Raw genomic sequence first — 21,388 nt, forward strand, 5'->3', positions numbered from 1 at the left:
ATAACTGAATCTAATTATTACAGAAAGCAATGTAAATAATGGTTATTTCATAACACTTTCTGCTACGTACTCTGTCTCGTGTTAGCATCTGAGCTCTGTTTTTATGTATGATCTTAATAACTCCCGGGGGCTGGATCCATGCCTCTCCATCGACTTGCACTGGAACCCCTTCATCACCAAGTATGGTGATCTTTACTGACCGACACTGGAAAAGAACAAACACGTTATTTTACAGAGCAATAAATACTAATGAAAGTGACGGGCCACCTGAAATATGTTCATTACTAGGAGCTGTGGCTTCCCTCCAGGACTGTCTCGAGGATGAAGCACTTTTATACTTCATTCATCATTGAAGACAATTTGTTACCCGTTAAAATTAAAACAACGTCAGTGCTATATTAATGTATAGGATGCTGGTAATCAAAAGTGCCGCTACTTGCCAGCATCCCAAACTGCTGCCAACCACATTGCATGCTTTCAAGGAAGAAACAAACCTGAGCTATCCTGTGGTGCTGCAGTTTGATGACTCTTGAAACTGCCATCTGCATGCTCCCAAACACCGCAACAACTTCTAAGATTTTATCATCAAACGATGGAGCACCAAATATCTGAAAGGAAAAGAAAACATTCCATTTTTGGATGGTAAATCAGTGCTTAGATTGCATGTCCCTGGGGAGGGACTGTTTGCAAGGGCATGTAGCAACAGGACGAGGGGCAATGGTTTTAAACTAGAGCAGGGTAGGTTTAGCTTAGACATTGGGGAGAAGTTCTTTATACAATGAGGGTGGTGAGACACTGGCACAGGTTGCCCAGAGAGGTGGTGGAGGCCCCATCCCTGGAGACATTCAAGGCCAGGCTTGATGAGGCTCTGAGCAACCTGGTCTAGTTGAAGATGTCCCTGCTTACTGCAGGGGGGTTGGACTAGATGACCTTTAAAGGTCCCTTCCAACCCAACATGTTCTATGATTCTATGTTCAATGAAACACAGATTCATTTACAGACTCGCTTTCAATATTTCATAGAATCACAGAATTTTTAGGGTTGGAAGGGACCTTAAAGATCATCTAGTTCCAACCCCCCTGCCATGGGCAGGGACACCTCCCACTAGATCAGGTTGCTCAGAGCCCCATCCAGCCTGGCCTTAAAAAACTTCCAGGGATGGGGCTTCCACCACCTCTCTGGGCAACCTGGTCCAGTGTCTCACCACCCTCATGGTGAAGAACTTCTTCCTAACGTCCAGTCTGACTCGACCCATCTCTTAAATCCCAATATTTAAATGCTCTAACTTATTTACTGTAGAACAGCTACACTGTCTCTCAAAAGTTGTAAGGGTGAGGTAGCATAGGCTGTAGGCAAATATTGTTTTAAAACAGCAGTGCTAATAGCATTTCAAATATCTGAATGACAAGGCATGTCCTTATACAGGAAGGATGGCATGTTTCAGTGTGCAGACTAAGAAATGTTTTTGAAGGCAAGATGAAAGGCCAATTCAAATCTCTGCTTGGTTAATGTACTTAATATCTAAGAGGTTCTCGAAGTTAAGAGGCGTAATGGTGTCTTTTTCTCTCAGAAGCGCATGTCTTCTTATGCTCTGAATTCTCTGGAAACCAACATCCGAGTCCACACGCGGCTTTGTTAAACACAGCTTTCATACTGACGAGGATCTTGTTTGCGCTGTGTGCAATTATCCACTTTAAATATGAAAAACGCTTCTGTATGGAACAAACGTCCTGATATCCAACCAAGACACTGAATTTCCATGAGCTCACACAAAGCACAGGAAGTCTCGTGTGTGTCATTGCCCCCTGGTGTCCTGCAGGGGAATTCGGCCATGCCACAGGACAAGTCTTAGGCTGGAGTTCAACTGGGTCTGGGCAGGAGATGCCATACTAAGGTCACTTGGAAGCTTGACCGTTTCATCCTGATATGCAATAGGGAGCAAGGAGGGAGAAAAATCAGCAGGAGAAATCACTCCAGTAAGAGTTTAACAGGTGGAGAGATCACCTCTCTGAGCAGTACTCAGACTACCTCAATTGGCACCTTGGGCAGAGCAAGCTGCATCGGTGACGCCTGAGACCAGAATGGAGAAAATCCCTGAAAGAAGCTCAAAAGCCACAACTAGTCGGGTCCTGTCCCCTGACGGAGGATTTCCTGGAGGTGAAGAATAAGAGGGTGAGGATCCAATTCTGTGTAATCCAGGTAGTGTCTGCAGCAGCGGCTCAGGGAGAGAGAGGATGGGGAACAGGGTGAGGGACTTTGGTCCCTGCTGCCCACCAAGCCAGTAGGAGCCTTCACCCCAGTGCAGCAAGCGGTGGCTTTGGCCAGGAGGCTGAGGAGGGCTTCTCAGGGAAAGGGCTGCGCAGCGCAATTGCCACAGTTTAGGTCCACATCCAGGTAGACTTCCCTTTAGAGCATCCCAGGATCACACGGATAGATCTTAAGCAGGTCAGTGTCAAAGAATGAAAGTGCAATTTTACTGGGTCTAGACTGTTTTGAAGCAAAGGGTTTCTCCATCTGAATTTTTTCTGTTTACATGGGTATTTTTCTGGTTTTCACATGGTGATATGAATGTCTTGACAAGAGCAAAGACAGTGATTCCGTTATCCCAAGGTAAAAAATACAGAGAGTCCTTGATCCAGCTTTAACAAGTATAACTGACATCTACAGGGCTAGTTCTGCAAGAGTTGAGAAAAAGTAGTTGTAACATTTCATTTATTTTGTGCTTCCACTTTAGCAAAAGAATGGGCAAACCACAACCCAGACTGCTGTGTCTCTCCACCAGTAAAACATATCTGTACCGAAAACCAACCATCCTTCTTTTTTTTTCTTTTTGTAATAAAGGCAAACAAATCTCTATGGATCAACGTTCAAGAAACAATTCCCTCCTTTCCTGTTGCATGTCATAGCTGCAGCCTGTCTTCCGGACATCAAAAAAGCCTGTGTAAAGAAGCCCAGCTCAAGTCGGTCGGCGTTTGGCTGCCCTGCTTGGCTCACCGATGCTTCAGGAATATCTGCAGCTGTCAAGGCAACATCTTTCTTTTGTCCAGAGAAGCAGAATCAGCAGCACTTCAGACCACCACCACCTCGGATGACCAATCACTCAAGACTGCACTAAAGCGGTGAATTATGCTCCTACCTCTGTCCACAACAGCTATGTCACTTTGCTGGTACATCTGATCACCAGAAGACTAAGAATATCAATAAAACTGCTCCAAGACACACACATTTGCTGTATACCGGTATGACAGCTAGCACAAATCTTCTCTCTCACTAAGGCAGTCCAGGGAGAAAAATAAACTCCTGAACTGGCGTTAACTGGAGTTAAACTCCTGAGCAGATGTTAGAGATGCTTTCGAGTTATGAATATGAACATGGAGCATGTAAAAACTTTAGATATCAATAGCCAAATATAAACACAACTGCCATCGTCTAACATATACCAAAAATAAGAAGAGGACATTGAAACATGTTTAAATATTTTTTGTGACTTTTACGTGTGTGTGGGTGTGTGCATGTGTGGGTGTGTATATATATATATATATAGAAAAGCAAAGGATAATAACTCACAAGAAACCAAAAGCACTTTGGCAAAAAAATCCTGGATTGTCTACATTAAAATCACAGGCTAATTTGCAACTACAGTTTCAGGGAATTCAGACCGCACACACACCAAATCAGGACATGCAGAATTGAGATAATCTGCTAGTAATTACAATTGTTTCACTGTGTGTGAAGCGGATGGCAGCGGTAAGACTGCTCCAAGTTGTTAGACATTTAAATATCCACGTAGCACCACGTTTCTTAGGAGATGTGAGAAAGAAGAGAAAAAAGATATCTTAAAATATTTTAGAAGAATTTTAGAAGCTCATTGAAGATAATATTTAGAAAACAAGATTAATACCCCCACTAAATTATCAGTCACTAAATGCATCAGTCCCCATTTCCCGAATCACCATCCCTTAGAGTCCAAAGCTGTTTGAAAAACAGGAGGAAAATTCAGGTATAAAGGGTGAATGATAATCCTTGTCCACCCTGCTTACTGTCAGAATATAGCAGAGGAGTCTACGCTTTGAGAAACCTTATTTACAGGTTTACAATATAGACAGGAACGATTTGTGCCTCTGTTTATAAAATTAGTTTCTAAAAACACCCATAGAGTCATTTAAAAAAATATCACTAAGCCTTATTATGAACATTTTGCTCTAATGGACACGACAGAAGGCAACAGCGAAAAATCATGGGATATATTTGCAATTAAAAAATCAACAAGACGATACAGTTTAAACTGAAACAGCCTCCCTGAATAAGAGTTGCTATCCAAACTACACGCTACTACTATTAAAATTAAATGAGAAGAGCAGTTCATGCTATTTATTGCTGGTTTCACCCAGAAGGTTACTTCTCTTTAATGTTACTCACATCATCTTCTTTGGTTCCACCCCAGAAATTAGTCCCACCAGCATAGCTGGGAATGTTTAGCACAGCTATGCCCTGCAGACTCGGAAGGGGGATGTACTGTCCGTCACACTGTAATGGATAGAAACCTCATTCAGTATATAAATAATGTGATAAAAGTAATCAGCAATTTTTAATACATGAAGATTCATCAGAGCTGGCAGGGGAGGACGGAGTCACTAATAGGCTGACACAAACCTATTCCACCCATGCTGTGAAGCATCTCTAACACAAACCTCTTCTCCCCAATATTTTCTGCAGAGCTGAAAAAACACTAGTATCTACGGCAGAGGTGTTCCATGACTCTTCAAAGAAATAGTTTCACAGTTTCACACTTAGTTAAGTCTATTAAGCAGGAAAAAAAAAATAATCAAAAGAATCCAAGAATATTTCTGGCATAACCACAAACGTGGTTAAATGTAAGCGTTGGTAGCACTTGTATACTTGCCTTCCTGCAAAAATAACTCACTTTCCTCCCAAAAGTGCAAATCTGGGAATGACCCCACAGTTGTTAGCCTGGCGGTGGTTTGGAGTTATTGATTTTGCAGGTAAGAGGTCGCTTCTATGACCGACCGGTCATTCCGCCCTTCTTTCTTACCTCTTTATCCTCCAAAAAACCCACAAGCAACTCCAAGCCCTGCTCAACACCATCATGGGATGACGCAGTCAATCTCATGAGTGAATTTACAGATGTCAGTGAAATCACTCTTGACTTACAGCAGTACAACTGCCTGCAGAGGTGAACCCAAAAATCTCAAACCGCTCAACTGGCAGCCAAAAGTGAAGTCCTGCAAGTGCAGGTTTGAAGCAAGTTGGAAATGTAAGGTCCTAAATGCTGGATGCAGGCGTCACTTTGGGGATCATGAATTTGCGGGTGAAGTTGCCTTTAAAGAAGATTGCCAGATTACCGCAAGTTACCTGTCCCACAGAAGGATCTTAAAATTACACAAATGAAATAGAAATGCTATGAAAATAAGGGCAAAATCTGTAGCAATTTTATCAGGAGGAGAGAGAGATGCAAAATTATTTCCAGAATGTGCTTAGTGCTCTCTTTTTATGATTTAATCTCAGCAACGAGACAGAATCTAACATTTTGATCAAAATGTGACAATATCCAAAATACGCTGTGATATTAATAGATGCTGCCAAGCCGTTTGTATTATAGTAGAGGTCTGCCTCCAATTCCTGAAATGGATATTTTTAATTTTCCAATGCCATGCACCTCATCACACATTTTAGCATAAAGCTAATATTATGCAAGGCAATACTAAATATGAAATTTCTGGTTGCTGGTTTACTTACAGGAATGTTCAAAAATAATTATGGAAAGGTCAGATTTGAATGTCTTAATGAATCATATTTGAATCTTATTCAAAAAATCCTTAAATTAGAATTCTATCTGCAGCACAGATAACGTCCTTTCCTGCCATTATATTTGCTAACTAGCGCATAATTCCTTGATAATTACTCAATCCTTAGATAACAGCAATCTGCCCCTACCAGACAAAATCCTCCCAAATCTCAGAGGAGCGAGAAAGAGTTCCAGTAACTTAAAATTATTCTTTCAACTTGCAAAGTTATCTTCTTATAAATAACGTAAACTTCCATATGAAATACTTAGCAGGAAGTAAAAAGAGAAATTACGTATGTTTTCTGTTGAAATCCAGCCCAGATACTCTTTGGGTGAAAATAACTCTGACCATCTCATAGTCTTTTTCTGCATTTGGTAATGATTTATATCTCCTCTAAGTTCCCAGTATTGTGAAGAAGACTTGGGTTTGCAGTTAGAGCTCAAAAGACAAAAAATAACCACGTTCAGATAACTTACACCGCGATTTTGTTGCTGGGATAATATCTTGCTTCTTCTGCATGACTGTCTCAAACACCTATTAGAGAAAGTCTCTATAGGTGCAGCTGGGCTTCTCGTGACGCACATTCAGAATCTCCCCTCTTCTGTCATGAATTTTTGACAAGAATCATCTGTGTGCCCTCCCTTTATGTGTAATCAAGCTCTCCAATAGTTTAAAATGAGCCTGAAGGATTAAGACTCCTTATCTCTTTCATTGTGTTTAGTGTATGTTCATTTCATGTAAGAGTTTTCACCTCTTACCTGGCACATTTTTACACAGTGCCTTTGAGGTCAACTTGGGTTGACACAAGAGCTCTAAAAGGTTTCAAGAGGAAGCCCAAATTCTTCCCTACACATTGTGGAAGGAAAAATACCCGTTGTGCCCATGAATAAAATTTACCTCAAGTTGAACTTTTTGTTCTAAGTTCTTGTAAGTTCTCTGCAGCAGCTCTTTTGTGCCAAGAACTCCATACCACATCATGTTTTTCGTCCGACTTCTGAAAACAGGTAGAACAAGATTCAAATATTGAAATACATGCACTGTATCGTATTTGTAGGATGAGAAAAAGTTAAGAAATTCAAATAAGGAGATAAGGAAAAGAAAATAATGGAAACGTCTTGGCTCTGTTACTGACAATTATATTACCTGCACTTTTCAGGGTGCTCTTCTCGCTTGTTATTAAATTCTAGTGAAATTTTTGCATCTAACCCAATTCCAAAGTAGTTGTTCATGACACATTTTTCTGAATAACCCTCTCTGTTAAAAGAAAAGAGATAATTAGGTGTACGTTTGTACAGTACCTGTACACACAGAGCTTTGGCCAAGATTGTGGCTGGTCTCAGAACAGACACATCAACCAAGAGACATCAAGAGATGTTTCCCCTGAATCTCCCTAAGGAAACCCAAGGGCAGTTGAAGAGACAGATTGGTTGCTAGCTACTTTGCAGATGGAAGTTACTTCCCATAGGACACAGAAGAAACTCTAACACACCCCCATCCTAGCACTAGCTCCACCATACCCCAAATTAACAGTGGAATATGAGGAAAGAGCTGCCCCGGGCACAGCCCTGAGACAGGAGCACAACACTGGGCCGAGCATCCAGGCTGCCTTTAGGCATGCTGGTGCTAGATGTTTGGCTGATGCTGCCTGGCACAGCGGTGCTTTGTTTTAGGGGACTTGCGGCCCACAACCCAGATGCCATCCATAAGTCTCTGCCAACATTACACCCAGTGCTGGGAAGCAGAGAGAGCTTAGGACATAAAATTTCCACCTCACTGCTCCAGTCCTTTAGGGGACACTCTTCTTCTTCCTCCACTACGAAGTGCCCAGACCCGCTGCAACATTTTGCTGGTGGCGGAGCTTGTGTTCAGACCAGCAGTTTGGGCAGGAAAACCCAGCTCTGAAGGACTGCTGGCCTCCTCCCCTCAGAGGCAGCGGGCAAGGGGTAAGTGAGCAAATGTCTCCTATTAGTTCTCCTGCTGCAAGACAATTCTGCGCTACTTATAATTAAAATGGCACAATCTAACCTGTTTTCAGACCTTGAGGTCTACTGCCAAACGGACAGCAAAACAGAATTTCATAATGAAAAAAAAAAATTACAAAAAAGAAAAAAAAAAGCTTAAGAAAAGCAAACTAAAACAAACAGTAAATTTGGAAAAAAAAATCATTTCTTACAGTGAATCTGGATCTGGGTCAATAAACGGCGTAGCACCAAATGGATCGATATTTGCTAGCAACATTTTGCTAATAATTGAACTTCCTGCAATAGAAGCAGCTAGACCAGCCCTCAAACCTGATTAAAACAAACAAACAAACAAAAAATCGATTTGTATTTGATAAACAGAGAAACATACATTGTCATAATGTAAGCCACATACTGAGAGACAAAATATTCATTAAACCTGGACAGGGAACGATTGTGTTTCTATCTCAGTTTTTACCTGTATTGGTTATCTTTTCAGGTCTCTGGCTCTCTTGAGCAGAAAGGCAGCTATGCTGCGGTGCGGTGGCTGACTCTTCAGGTACCACCATTGAGAAAGAAAAAACCAAAGAAAATTCAGGATTTCAAGCTATCACTCACTGACTGGCATAGTAACCCAATGGGTGACCTAATATCCCAAAAGACTACCAGAGCTTTTTATTTAATTTAATCTTCACCTCCAAACTGTCCATGATTTTTCTTCGGTCCTTTCCTTCGGAAATATTCCTAAGGAATATCCTCACCTTTTTTACAACTGGTAGAGTCATAGTTTAACTTAATTTATGGAAAGGTCACAGCCTTGCCATGCCTACCTTTGACTTATATTGAAGTCACTCTGCAAAACACTGTGTAATGCAGGTAAACAAAGAAAAGTACTTTCTAAAAGCTTTCACTTAAATTGACCTAAAGAAAAATGTAAGCTCAGTTCCATTATGTTTTAACTATACTAATGAAGTTAATTAAAACAGTGCTTTACTGCTGCCCCCTAGAATTAACGGCGTTTGGATAAGAACAGGTTTTTTTCAACTGTTAATTGCATTTGGATAAGAACAGATTTTTTTTTTTCAACTGGTTTTACTGCACAGCAGCTTTGTGGAGTTTCAGTTATCCATTTCCTGAGAGGTATCTACAGACACCTCTAATTCAGAGGGTTGAACTTCATACGGCTCTGTCCCTCAGCCCCTTCATGGCCTCACTGCTTTGGATGAATGATAGAAGGAGCTGGGAGTCCAGGTGAAAGAAAAATTGGTCATGAGCCGGCAATGTGCACTCAAAGCCCGGAAAGCCAATTGCCATAAAAAAGAAGCGTGGCCAGCAGGCTGATGGAGGTGATTCTCCCCTTCTGCTCCACTCTGGCGAGACCCCACCTGGAGTACTGCGTCCAGCTCTGGGATCCACAGCGCAGGAAAGACATGGACCTGTTGGAGCGGGTCCAGAGGAGGGTCATGAAAATGGTCAGAGGGCTGGAGCACCTCTGCCATGAGGACAGGCTGAGAAAGTTGGCGTTGTTCAGCCTGAAGAAGAGAAGGCTCCAGGGAGACCTTACTGAGGCCTTTCAAAACATAGAGGGGGCTTATAAGAAAGACTGAAAGACTTTTTACCAAGGACAAGGGGCAACAACTTTAAACTGAAAGAGGGTAGGTTTATATTGGACATAGGGAAGAAATTTTTTGCAATGAGGGTGGTGAAACACTGGTACAGGTTACCCAGAGGAATTGTGGATGCCCCATCATTGGAAGTGTTCAAGGTCAGGTTGGATGGGTCTTTGAGCAACCTGATCTAGTGAAAGATGTGCCTGCACATGGCAGAGGGCTGGACTAGATGATCTTCAGAGGCCCCTTCCAACACCAAACCACTCTGTGAGTCTATGATTCTAAGATCCTGAATTTCATTTTTCATCCTTCTGCTGCATCTGGTGTCATGACAAGCGTTCAGGCATCTTTTATGCTATTTTGCATTTCCTACTATATGATACAACACAAAGATGTGTATATCGGTTCAAACAACTACAGGGCTCCTAGCATGAAGTAAAAATTGTTATTTGACAGCAAGCGGAGGAACAGAAGGCCATATTAAAGTAGTGTAAGGAACGGCAGAATTCAAAATCATAATTACCTGGGCAGATAATCCTAGTGTTAAGCACTGGGAGGTTTTCCTTGCTTGCAGCCAAAGCTGGAGCAGAGAAAGAGCCTGTCTGAGAATGGATACCTCGGCTTGTACGTCGATCTGGAGATCTTGGTGCAGTTTTAACTGTGCAGAAGAAGTAAAAGTAGGAGCACTAATTAGACCTATTATGACATTACCAAATACATCATTTTTCCAGCCCTGAAAATATTTCAAAAGCATGAATTTAATCTGCTACCATTCCATGACAAATGTCCTTCCCCCTCACACCACAGTTTGTCTTCTAAATACAGGGAAGAAAACACAGAAAACAGATCAAGTGACAAGCACAAATTAAAAAGAACAAGTGTGCATGGCATTCAATGTGGCGAGTGCCCCACTTACGCTTCAAGCTACCAGCAAGAATTGAATTATATCCACCTTAAAATGTAATAGTATTTAATGCTGTAGTAAGCTTCTGATAAACATGTTAATGAAGTAACACAACTTTAACTTAAATTCAATGTGTATTTACTTATAAATATACCTATATTATATAGTTAATTATTATTTATATCAATTTTAATATTGATAGCTAAGCTTTCTAAGCCACAGGCCATCAAAACACCTAATCAACAGCCATGCTATTTGCTTCAAGCAGCTAAAATGGGCCCCCTGCCTGCTTCAGGTTTCTGAAAACCTCAGACAAAACTCTGACATCTTTATCTACAGCTGACCTGAAATCTGCAAGGGAAGGGAAAGCCACGTGCAGGCATTTTTGTCTTCTGCAGTTAAGAGTGATCATGGGGGAGATCAGTTTACCATCATCTTTTCTTTTTCACAAAAAACCCCTAGCAATTCCCAAAGTAATTACAATAACTTATTTGTTAAAATTCTCCAGAAGATGGATCAACAAAACCTTGTGACAGATAGCAAAGTTGGGTAGCTGATCAAGTTGTTGGTGACCAAAGCAGGTAATGGCACAGGAAAACGAAGGGGAAGAAAATCAAGGGGAAAGAGAAGGTGTTCACAATGAGGAACCGGTAGCTCGGTGAGGCTGCCTCTCACCGGGGCTCTCCCTGGGGCTGCCTCTGAAGGTGATGAAGGGGGGCCCCTCACTACAAAAAAAACATTGAGATGCTGGAGTGCATCCAGAGAAAGGCAACGAAGCTGATGAGGGGTCTGAAGAACAAGTCTTATGAGGCGCAGCTGAGGGAGCTGGGGTTGTTTAGCCTGGAGAAGAGGCTGAGGGGAGACCTTCTCGCTTTCTACAACTACCTGAAAGGATGGTGTAGAGAGGTGGGGGTCGGTCTCTTCTCCCAAGTAACAAGCGATAGGACAAGAAGAAAGGGCCTCAAGTTGCACCAAGAGACGTTTAGATTGGATATTAGGAAAAAATTTTACACTGTAAGGGTTATCAAGCATTGGAACAGGCTGCCCAGGGAAGTGGTTGATGCACCATCCCTAGAGGTATTTAAAAGATGGGTAGATGTGGTGCTTAGAGATATGGTTTAGTGGTGGTTTTTGTCAGTGTTAGGTTGATGGTTGGACTAGATGATCCGAAAGCTCCTTTCCAACCTAGGCAATTCTATGATTCTAAGAAGGATATGCCTTTCAGAGGGGTAACCCCAGGTTGCTGTAATTTACTTTCCTGGCAGAACTTCCTTCTTGCAGACTGAGAGAATATGGCAGTGCGTGCTTTAGCCTGGAGAATCACAGAATGGTTGGGGTTGGAAGGGACCTTAAAGATCATCTAGTTCCAACCCCCCCTGCCATGGGCAGGGACACCTCCCACTAGACCAGGCTGCTCAAAGCCCCATCCAGCCTGACCTTGAACACTTCCAGGGATGGGGCATCCACAACTTCCCTGGGCAACCTGTTCCAGTGCCCCACCACCCTCACAGTAAAGAATTTCTTCCGAACATGCAATCCAAATCTGCTCTCTTTCAGTTTGAAACTGTTGCCCCGTGTCCTATCACTACACTCCCTGATAAAGAGTCCCTCCCCATCCCTGCTGTAGGCCCCCTTTAGGTACCGGAAGGCTGCTATAAGGTCTCTTCGGAGCCTTCTCTTGTCCAGGCTGAACAACGTCAACTCTCTCAGTCTGTGCTCATAGCATAGGTGCTCCAGCCCTCTGATCATCAAAGTTAATCTCTGTGAAATTCAGCCCCATCAGATGTAGCCAGAAATTGGTGCCCCAGGGAAAAAAGTTTGGGTATTACCGAATGCTTTGACACAGCATTTCCATGTAGCATGTAGAAAGCTTTTGCACACCAGATGATCACAGACATTTCTTGGCTACCTCTGCTCCAAATTATCTCACACATTAAAACTACTTCAGCTTATGACAACTTCAACCTTGACCATCTTTAGAAGCTCAGAACAAGAAATAAGATTATTTCAAAGTGATCTGACACATTCTTCTCAAAACCTGAAAACTAATTCTGCAAAAATAGAATGATTGGGACTAGCATGAAGAAAGCAGAATTAAAACACCACTAGGAATGTGGTGGGAAGGATAAAATAGACCCTTTTTTGTGGCAGAAGGGGGAAAGATCAGTTCACATCAATCATGATAACTCAGCCTGAGAGTAATGTGGGTATATTGTCTGGACACCCTTACGGAAAGAAAATGCAGAGTGGGAAAATCTAGAGACAAAGGTAATAACAAGAACCAAGTGTTTGAAATTGTGTTCAAATCAATTCAGGCTAGGATTTGGGCATTCACTTTTTTTTTTAAGTAATGATAATCTGGCACAGAACAGTCAATGAAATGGCAAATTCCTCACCCTCTTGTATCCCAGGAATAAGATTACACACCTTTCTGGATGACTTCCTTACGTCAAACTGAATTCATCAGATGCAGGACAGGGATAAGTGGGTGAAATTTTATGGACTATTTTATATGAAAGGTCTGACCAAGTGGCCTAACAGCTCCTTCGGGCTTTAACATCTGTGTAAGAGCCTCGGTAATTATCACAAAATGCTGTAGTATTGCATGATGACAGTATAACACAATGATTTGTGTCTGTGCACAACACTGTAACATAAAGTTAAAAAGTTAAAAGAAAGAAAAACCGCAAGCGATATCTAACAAGAGTTATTAAATATTTAGATGAAGGCAACTGACGTATGGGAAAACATTACCTTCATCAAATGACCAGGAAGATCCTCAAAGGGTAAAATATAATATTCAGAACAAAATTAGCATTCATCTATCATAATGCTACTGAAAAATTCACAATGCTATTTACACAGTCTGTTCTCTCTGCACTTGGGAACAAGGCAGTCATATTAAATAGGAAAACCAACAGAGCAGCTGCTCTTTATTTGACAGATGAGACTCACGGGGATAACTGCAATAAAGATAAACTTTTGCTGTTCATGCTCTGATAAAAACAACAGAGCCCTAATGAGTAAAACTGATGTTTCCTTGCAGATAATTGAATTCATGCTTTGTCCCTAAACACCTATCTTCCACTGACAGCATTAATACACGCTCCATTTCACACGTATCAGATGTATGAAGAATAATACAGCTCCCCAATAGATGCAGGAATTGTACCACCAAGAAACAAGGGGTTTATATATATTTCTACAGATGGCTATACATAGGTGTATATTTTTATTTTATTATATATTTATGGCAGTAGGATTGGGTCATGCACAGGGCCAGCATCCTCTATGAGCTACCGTTGAAACCGGACAACCAACAAGGATTGATTCCTATAACCAAGGGAAAAGGAGAGGGGTCAATGAAGAGACATTCACTGGAGCAAGTCTGACATCCATTCCTGGAGACAAGGAAACGTGAGATTCTGAATGAACAGAAGCCCCAAGGGACTAATGTCGTATTTCTAAGGTAGGAGCTACCGACACAGGCAGTAGCTTCAGAGCAGAGTCCCATGAGGACAACGCCTGTTTTCAGGATGTTGGTGTGGCTTAGGGTAACAGAAGGAGAGGCAAATCCCAAACACCTTTGCTCATTTTGCCACAGGAAGTTGCTCACCAAATATCTAGAGGATGGGTTTTGCTGTCCACCAGCTAGCACTGTTTCTCCATGACTCGTAGATCGTCTTGAGACCTCACCTGCAGTGCATCACTGGCCACTTTGATATGGCAAAGACTGAAATTTCCGCCTATAGTAAGAAGCAGCTTTCCTAAAATTACTATGCAGCTTGAGACTCTTGAACAACCCTGTCACATGAACTACCAGTCAACACAAAATGCAGTACTGATGTTTGTCATGGAAAATGTACAAACGTGACCTCTGGCTGGATTAGTTTGATGCCAAAACCAAGCAAGGAAAGAGGTAAGTGAGGGTCCTGTATAGACATATCCTTCCTTCTTCCACTACAGCCACTTGCTGGCAAATTTCATACAGGACACACGAAGGAGAGATTTTACCCTACCATTTGAAAGCGGGAATTAGTACTATGGTATTTCAGGAGATGACTGTTCTTTAAATATAATTTTACACACTATAAACAAACACTGAATAGCCAAAAGGAAAGCTTAGTCACAAAATGGGCTATTACTCTATGAAAATGCCGCCTTCCAAGCATGTTGTTTTACGCTCAGATCACTCAATATTCTGATTGCTTTGTGCAATTATTGAGACAAATAATACAACTGTGTTGTTTCTGTTGTATTTTAAAACCCAGCATGGGCTACCCATGCTGCCTTCCTGTTTTTGGAAAGCAACCCGCAGAGCCCCACAGTGGGGGCAGAACGATGCTCCTACAGGAAAACAGAAGCCCTTAGACAGCAGCAGCTGACAAAGTCCATCCGATCAAGGACAGAGCAGGTAGTGGGCTCTACACCTTGGAAAGCCAGAGTACCTTGGTGATTGCTATATGGCTTGCTACACAGCAGTCAATAGCTGCAAGGAACTAGCTGGATTAATGACCTGTACCACAAGAAATTTTTCATGGGAAGGAGCTCTAGGTTATCAAAGACTTTGGTTCAAATTTGTGTTCTGGATTAGACAAATAGAGGGGGTGACCTTAGTACTGCCATTTCTCAGGAGGCTTCCATGCTCCAGCTTCTATTGTGTTCTTTCCTGCTGTTCCATTTCATACAGGAGACTTAAATATTCATTCTCTCTGTTCCAATAACTGTCTCCAGGTAAGCTCCCAGCTGAGACATCAGGGTTTGTCATCAATACAATGAATAAATATGTCTGTTTCACACAATTTGAAACCCCTTCACAGAAAAGACTGACAGAAATTCCTATAATATGCCCAAAAATGCCTACGACTGAGACATGGTATCGCCACCATTACCTAGGTTCTAGTCCCTGCTCAGGTTCATGCAGAAAGGTGAGTGTAAACACTGATTAAATGCAGGCACTTCTCTCCCCAACAAATACCTTCTCAGCTTTGGAAATCCATTCCCAAAGACCATTCATCACATCTCCCCCATTTTCCCCTCAACTTCTATTTATCCAAATCTATTAAAAATTGTGACTCGTTTCCAGTGAAACAACATGCTAGTATTTTTAATTATGGAGCCAACTACGCTCCATAATACAACTATAAGGAGACAGCATAATTTTAAATTATTTTATTCCTAATTTACTCACTTGATGGGGATTCAAGTTCCTTTGTATCTTCGTCTTTTTCCTCCTCTTTGGATTCATCCAATTCCTTGCTATATTCTAGTGGGGACTGATTCACTTGTTCTTCACTATGAGCATTCTGCTCATCCACAACTGCTTATTAAAAAAAGACAGAAAGTTTCAAGATCTTTAAAGAAAATTTGCAAAAATAGAAAACTAGCTTCTTTTTTTCTCCAGCTTTACCTTTCAGTTTAAAAATATTAACAAAGGATCTGTATTGCCAATTCAGGGAAAGGGAGTCTAGCAATCTTTTGCCCATTGATGGAGATTTACTGCCAGACATTTTCATTTTGTGGAGGATAACAGTTACAAAAGAAACGCATTTGTCTGTGTGCACACATGTGTATACATATGTATTCATATATGCAGACAGTCATCAACAACCAAACAAGCTGCATTTCTTTCCCTTGCAGCTTGCAATAAGCACATCATTTTATCGATGTAAAAATGTAGAAATCAAGCTTTAATAATGAAAATTTATGCTAGTATAGAAAAAAAGCCGCACTGTTAGTCTATCGGTAAGGATCAAAACGTTGCTGATGTGCACCTTTTTCTGCTTGTTCAATGATCTGCCTCACAGCCTTCTTCAAGCTGTTCGCCCTCAGCATTAACTGTTCCCTCGGTTTGAAGAGCTTCTGGGTGGAAGACTTTGAGACACACTCCGCTAATTGCTCTTTACTTTCAGACAAGGATTCTTCACTTGAAAACTCCTCTGCTTCTTCTTCCACGATGGGGGGAGTGATGCCTGGGAGAATGGGAGCAGCCTGGGCCTCTGTGTGAAGAGCCTGGAGCAATAGGTCTAGCTTCTCATTTAACTCGGTGCACTAAGACAAAGTAGAAAAGGGTTTAAAATGGGCACAAACTTGAGCATAGGAAGTTCCACCTAAACATGAGGAGGAACTTCTTTACCCTGAGGGCGGCAGAGCACTGGAACAGGCTGCCCAGAGAGGTGGTGGAGTCTCCGTCTCTGGAGACATTCCAAACCCGCCTGGATGCGTTCCTGTGCAACCTGCTCTAGGTGACCCTGCTCTGGCAGGGGGGTTGGACTAGATGATCTCCAGAGGTCCCTTCCAACCCCTACCATTCTGTGATTCTGTGAAAATTGTCTGTGTCTAAGTGTCTATGTCATTGTCTATGTAAAACCCAAACTCAGGTTCAATATTTCATAATGTTAGATTATGAGTATGTCTGCATGGGTTTTTGCAGACCCTGTGACACTCAACCCCATTAGAGCAATTATAACATTATATTATGATAGTACATTATTACATAGAACAATTTATAATATAAACCCCCCCTACACTCAGACTAAAATAACACACCGTGGTAAACGCAGCCTGCCACATAACTGAGGTACAGATTAGATCTTACTCCTCTCCTGATGGCCAGCAGCAGAGAGAGAACAGGCACAGATTTGCCCGTACCATGTGCATTGTAACAAATTACGGGTGATCACTACCTCAATTTGAAGAGATAACCTATGGGGACAAGCCCAGCTGTTAGACTGAAAACACACAGGGGTTTGGTTTATGGTTGGTTTTGGTTTTTTTTTGTAACACAGCTGTACGTTGAAGGAAGCGAGCTGTCACAGAGCGAAGAGGCTCAAGCCAGAACCAAGCACTGTCAAACACCTCTCCCCTGACTGAGCAGTTGCTCTCTAGGTACGCTGGAGAAGAGGTGATTTTCTCTGCTGAAGGGCAAGGAAATCAACACTGTTAGGCCCTGGAAGAGTAAAAAAGAAAAATCATTTTCTGAAGATGTGCACTGAACAGAAACCTGAACCAGGAACTGCCATTTAGCAAGTACATTTCCTGACTCTGGGACAGTTAGTGATGTTGTTTTCTTCTTTTCTTTTCAGCTCATGTAAATTTTCTGCCTCATACCAAATCCTTCTGGGTTTTTTTTCCAATGCTTTTGCAACATGATCTCCACAATCTACAGCTTAAGCCGTTGTTTTTAACACTGTAGTCTCTCTTCCCTTCATTCTCCCAGCATACTCTCTTCATTATCCCATTTTTTCCCTGTAGCTAACTTACTCCCTTCCAGACAAAAGTGTAACTTCTAACGCAGAATATTTCCATTTATCTCTGTGTACGCTACCTTGTACTTTATCCTTTCTGAAGGAAAAAAGTGTAAACAGAGTTTATAGAGATCCTACAGTTTAAAGATAGTTTGGAAATAACTGTTCTATGCACTATGACAAGAAGAATTTTAAAGTCGCTGGCTGAAATGGAAGCAGAGCTGGGCATCCTGGAGAGGTTCAAAAAAATTAAACACCCATGAGCTACAGCACAAAACCACAACTTTAAACCAGAGAATAGTCATTGTCTTACTTTAATGGCCATGGCATCAGCTTCCTCTGCATTTTCCATCGGTTTTTCATAAGTCTTCCCTATTTTGGCAACGAAGTCCTTTACAGTTTCACATAATATTCTTCAGATAAAAACAGGAGAGGGGAGAAATCAAAGGAAATTAAATAGATCAAAATGAATATTAAACTCTCGTGGCAGTTGGTTTATGTGCATACTGCTACGCGCCGCTCTTATTGGAAACTGAACTCTGTGATCATACCTGCAAAGCAGATGATACACTTTTCCACGGCTTGCCAAAATCAAGCAGTAAGCTTTGCAAACAAAAACTCTTCCTCCCTTTTTATTTAAGCCTTCACACACACTAAGTCTCTTATTTCTAAGAACTGAAACAAACGTGACTAATTTTATTCATTCCCTCGCTTGTGCACCTTCCACACCAGAGGTGTTAGCAAACTTGCCTTTGGCTTTGTTAACTTCAAACTTCGAAAACTTCTTGCCAATTCCTACGTGAAGACGGAGCCTAGAAACCACGAAGAAAATCTACCGACTTTAACGGAGCACTTCTTAGACGACAGCATCTGGCCACACACGTCCCGTTGCACAGCTCGTGCTTTTTTTGAACGCCAGCTGACCCCGAGGCGTTATCTATGTGAACTATGGTGGCTGCAGTGAATTTTCATTGTGTAAACTCAGAGAAAAGACTTGGTTCTTGTTACCTACGCCGCAGACAGACAGCAAACACTAACGAGGTGTGGATAATCGCTCAGTACTGTTCATTTGGTTGAGATTTATTTGACAGAAACTAAATAGATTTAACAAGATACAGACCCGATTTAGAATTTGGAGTTATAATAACATCCTGCAGTTTAATTTTCAATATGTGGTATGTATAGTTAAAACACTAAACTTTATTAACTTGCTTTTAGCAGAAAAAAAAGAGGAGACGTAATGCCATTCAGAGGTACTTTTAAAGATAGTGTCACTGGTCTTTTGCATATCGCAAAATAGAAGTTTTTTCATACAGAATACTTCTGATTTTAGATCACGTCCATGATTTGCCAAGTAATTGTATCTCATTTTTAAGTGTTTTGGTTTGGGGAAAAAAGCCCTGTTGCCTGTGGCCGCTATTTATTGAATTGATACAGACAGAGCTATGACAAAGCTACCTAGCTGAACTTCTGCTACACACTGGTGAAGTTGTTTGGCCTCTTAATTTCTTTTTTGTTTTGTTTTATGAATATCCATATCATTAACATGAAGTACACTGCATTATTTGCATTAGTAACAATAAATTTCATATTTAAACAGCACACTGATTTGGAGTGATTTAAAATCACTTTATACTAATACTATGTGATTTTTTTAAAAAAATGTTGATGAGTTCAGAATTTCGATATCGATTACAATTGTGTCACATAAAATTTTTTGCAGAAAAAAAACATCCCCTCTAAAATATATACATCAAGGTATATCAAGCCAAAGCCATCTGGGCCAGCCATAAGAGAATCAGGCTTAGATAGAAGGTTATTATGGTTATGATGTTACACAGGGGATTTATCCCACACATCGTACATAAAACCGATCAACTCACTTGGCAGATGATATGACAACTGAGTGCTGATCAGAATTGAGAATTTTTGCAAGATGAGCAGCAACTGAGTCCTCGTAAGCAGATATCTGAAAACAGAGAAAGAAGACTTCAATTTCTGTATGTTTCAGCAGTTTAACACCAAGTAGTGAGTTAAAATCCCTCCAAAAATAGCAGGATTTCCATTTCAGATCTAATATAAGGACAAGCAGCTGGCAACACAGATTCTACCTGCGTACTGTATTTTAGGTACCAGATTTTTAATATTCAGAGTAACGCTGTATCTGAGAACTTGATCCACAGCTCTTTTTCTCCTGTAGAGAAAACAGTAAGTTATTTCTAGGCTAAAAATAGTCCATGAGACAGAAAAAAAACCCTACTTTCTTTCTAGATTTATAGCAACCTAAATTATTATACCTTGTATTTCCAAATCAAGCAAAGTTTCCTTCAAACTAAGCTGCTCAAACAAAAATAAATCAAAAGTTTGCCGTTATAACCCTGAAGTTTCTTTTCACTGGCAGATGGGCTGTTACGCCCCAAGCACCCCTTCTGACAAAGGCTGCTAAACTAATATAAAGTTATCAAACCCAATCCTTAAGGAGCAACATTTGGGAGAATGAATGGGTGCACCTGTCTGTTTTTTCTTGCACAGAAGAATTATAAAGCCTGAAATATTCAGACAAAGATTTGGAATGGATCAGATTCACATCTTCACGCACTATATCCCGTCTTTATAGAAAGGGATCGACCTCAGTCTTAAGAGAAAAGTCTAACCAAATTCCAAATCTAAAGCTAAAAGTAAATGCAGTTCTGAAATTTTCTGACAACTTCCTTTATGAATCTCTTAAAATCTCTTTGTGTGTTTTTACCCTTGACATGGAGCAGGTAGATATACCACTCTTTTTTCCTCCTAAAACCTAGCCTTAGTTGTAGAACTCTGACAGTAAATCAGTTTTCATTTCAAGAGAAAAAACAATATATAACTATCTCATCTGTAAGAATGAACTACAGTTGTTCAAACATCAGTATGAAGCTTCTGGAACCAAACCAAGTGAAACAAGTCTCTTCAAACCGTAGGAAAAAAAAAAAAAGAATCGGATATGTACTTTTATTTACTTTTTGAACTGTGCGTTAACAGCTTACCTATTGTAAGGTTAATCTGTCTTTTTCTGAAATATCATAACTCAAGCAACCATGCAAAAAACATTAAAATAGAGATTGACCAGGGCACAGAAAAGAAAATAGCTTTCTCCAACTCAGAGTAATGGCAGGTAACTATAGCTTACAAAAGCCATTTCCCAAAATAGAGGTTTTGTCTGAGCAGTTCCTTCCATTTTCAGGAGGGGCTAAATACAATTTCAAAGCCAGAACTAACTAGAACAAAATGTGCATTTTTTTTCCTTTACCTGATGCAGATACATGGGAAAATTTTAACAGTCTTGCAAAATTGGGGAAGATAAAGCCTTGGTCTGACGCTGGAAACAGAGCCGTGCACAAAGCAACCCTGTAAAAATCCCAGCCAGCGGAGCCCCAGCCTTTTTGCATCTCTATATCCAGCAAGCTGTCAAAGGTTATAAACTCCTTGCCAATTAAAACAGATTGGATTATTAAATTATTCAAGAACCTGCTGATTAATTGTTGCTTCTCAAGTATTTTAGAGCTCAAGTTGATGTGCATTAACTTTCTAAAGGAATACGTTATTTTCTCATTTTTAGTCAGACTTTTCATGCCAATTAATTTGATTAAAGCATCTCCCTCTGCCCTCAAAATCGAAACCTCATCAAACAGTACAAGCACAAGCCTAGTCTGAAAGAGAGACTAAGCTTTTCTCTGAGGTCACTTATGATTTTGAGTTCACTGAAAAAAACAAAGACAAAGTTGGGTGGTATCACTTGATCTAACTCACTTTCAGAAGCTGCAAAAAGCTTTCTTTCTTTCTTTCTCTCTTTCTTTCTTTCTCTCTCTCTTTCTTTCTCTCT

The 21,388-nt window shown here is 40.9% G+C and overlaps 1 protein-coding gene across 2 annotated transcripts in view; it reads right to left on the bottom strand.

Annotated features, from left to right (window-relative positions):
- DGKH (diacylglycerol kinase eta) overlaps positions 1 to 21,388 on the bottom strand; it is a 176,481-nt gene that overhangs the window by 26,373 nt on the left and 128,720 nt on the right. For both annotated transcript variants that reach the window (XM_063334985.1, XM_063334995.1), the window contains 11 exons: positions 19,413 to 19,498; positions 17,843 to 17,942; positions 16,057 to 16,333; positions 15,474 to 15,602; positions 9,902 to 10,036; positions 7,981 to 8,098; positions 6,951 to 7,061; positions 6,705 to 6,801; positions 4,420 to 4,527; positions 495 to 608; positions 71 to 205 (listed from right to left, as the gene is read on the bottom strand). In XM_063334985.1, the coding sequence (XP_063191055.1) occupies positions 71 to 205; positions 495 to 608; positions 4,420 to 4,527; positions 6,705 to 6,801; positions 6,951 to 7,061; positions 7,981 to 8,098; positions 9,902 to 10,036; positions 15,474 to 15,602; positions 16,057 to 16,333; positions 17,843 to 17,942; positions 19,413 to 19,498 (1,410 nt within the window). The remainder of the gene's footprint in view (positions 1 to 70; positions 206 to 494; positions 609 to 4,419; positions 4,528 to 6,704; positions 6,802 to 6,950; positions 7,062 to 7,980; positions 8,099 to 9,901; positions 10,037 to 15,473; positions 15,603 to 16,056; positions 16,334 to 17,842; positions 17,943 to 19,412; positions 19,499 to 21,388) is intronic.

The sequence above is a fragment of the Chroicocephalus ridibundus genome, chromosome 1 (assembly GCF_963924245.1).
Source record: "Chroicocephalus ridibundus chromosome 1, bChrRid1.1, whole genome shotgun sequence".
In the NCBI taxonomy this organism is placed as follows: Eukaryota; Metazoa; Chordata; class Aves; order Charadriiformes; family Laridae; genus Chroicocephalus; species Chroicocephalus ridibundus.